A 1828-nucleotide genomic window follows, 5' to 3' on the forward strand; every position below is an offset into this window, starting at 1 on the left:
CTTTGACTTCGACTCTGATCTCTCCTCTGCCCCGGTAATTTTGACCTGCCTTCTGCTTAACACTTTCGCCTTGGATTTGCCCTGAACTGTGCCACTGCCTGGTTTTCACCTGCTGTTGTGTGTGTGTTTTCCCCAGGACTCCCGGACCCTCCAGCTCCCGTGTTCGCTGCTCAGTTTCCTGGGGAGGCACACACACACAGCCCTTGGGACCCCTGGAACCCCGGACCCCTGGTGACCCCTGCAAACCCCGAAACCCTGGTGACCCCTGCAACACTGGTAACGCCCAGAAGCCCAGAAGCCGGAACCCTTCTCCTTTCCCACTCCCCTTTTCCCTAATTCAATAAATACCCTTCTGGGTTCGAACGCACCTGGTTCCTCCGTCTCGTACCTGACAAAATCATATTGTTAACAATTACAGTTGAAGCATGTTGACATCATAATATACAGTACACTAACCAGACTAAATATGTTTGGGTTAGAGACTATTCAACAATCAGAATTATGCAAATCATAAAATATATCCAAAGCAATAACAGACTGCCTCATTGATGTGACACACACACACACACACGCGCGCGCGTGCCAATGATTATTTCAACTCTGATTTGAGAAATAAACACTAACCAGTTGAGGGTGAACATTAGCTTCCCTGTTTACATGTTTGGCTATTTGGTAAAGTCCTCCTCACAATAGCAGGCAACAGCTGCGTTTCAGGGTGGAGCGAAGAGCTGGACTTTGTCTCTCAAGAGCGGCGAGTATAGCGGTGTCAAACACTGTCTTGACCCCTCTGGAAGTCTTGGCTGAACATTCCATGTAAGCGTAGGCTCCGATCCTCTCGGCCATGGCTTGGCCATTCTTGGTTGTCACCAGCTCCAGATTCTTCTCTTTCAACCTTTTCTTTACGTCCTCATCATCCCTTAACTCTGCTTTCGTTGCCACAAGTATAAACGGCACGCCAGGGCAAACATGTTTCACTTCTGGTGCCCATTTTTTAGAAATGTTTTGAAAAGATTCAGGACTGTCCACAGCAAAACACAACAGGAAGACGTCTGTCCCTGGATAAGCTTGGGGCCGTAGTGTGTCGTACTCACTTGCTGCAGGAAGATATAAAAGATACAAAAGTACAGGCTCACTATTCACCATGACGCTTAATGTGGCACTGCATTCAGTCGGATCCTCTGGGTACCCGATATAGGTATTAAAGAGCGCATTTGTCTCAGCAGCTGCATCCCCTAACATGATACATTTCACCTGTTTATACATGACTAAACAGCTGCACTCAGAGAAACAGTGTCTTTACCAGAACAACAACAGGCCGTTATGGCAGGACGAAGCTTCCAGCTAATGTCTCTACCTGACTAGCTGCACTCAGAGAAACAGCCAGCATAAAAATGATTGATCAACACGAGATCTGCCTAGTCTAATAAAGGTGGGGTTGAATGTTAGGCAAACAAGTTGGACAGTTTTTTCTAACGTGATTTCCCAAAACATAAAAAAACGTTGCTTCCTACTTGGAGCAGCGAGTGAACTGCCTCACAAGCATGTGGGCTACACCTGCAATTTACGTCAGATTGATGAATGCCAATCAGGGTGGATTACCGACGACATGGAGGAGGTCCGATGCCCAGTAGTTTCCCTCACCTTACTGCGTGAAGGCGTGGCAAAAACTTAATTCCCGCGATAGTTTAACACCATGAGACATGACTGCGGCGCAGAGGTCACTCCCATATGCTGCGTCACGGACGGAAATTCTAACCGGGATGCTTCACGCGGACACAGTGGGCATGCTCGCTGCCTAGCAAACTGCCTGCCCGCGTGGTTGCGTTTG

General features: G+C 48.1%; 1 protein-coding gene across 1 annotated transcript; it reads right to left on the bottom strand.

Annotated features, from left to right (window-relative positions):
* Positions 1 to 638: 638 nt before the first annotated feature.
* Positions 639 to 1440, bottom strand: LOC134445008 (ras-related C3 botulinum toxin substrate 1-like). The gene has a single exon (XM_063194147.1). The coding sequence runs from the start codon at positions 1261 to 1263 to the stop codon at positions 685 to 687; it is 579 nt and encodes a 192-aa protein (XP_063050217.1). The 5' UTR covers positions 1264 to 1440; the 3' UTR covers positions 639 to 684.
* Between the last annotated feature and the right edge of the window lie 388 nt (positions 1441 to 1828).

The sequence above is a fragment of the Engraulis encrasicolus genome, unplaced genomic scaffold, assembly GCF_034702125.1.
Source record: "Engraulis encrasicolus isolate BLACKSEA-1 unplaced genomic scaffold, IST_EnEncr_1.0 scaffold_91_np1212, whole genome shotgun sequence".
NCBI classification, from domain to species: Eukaryota; Metazoa; Chordata; class Actinopteri; order Clupeiformes; family Engraulidae; genus Engraulis; species Engraulis encrasicolus.

Excerpts from the sequence above, each read along its gene's own strand:
- LOC134445008 (XM_063194147.1), bottom strand. The coding sequence starts at position 1,263 with ATGTATAAACAGGTGAAATGTATCATGTTAGGGGATGCAGCTGCTGAG.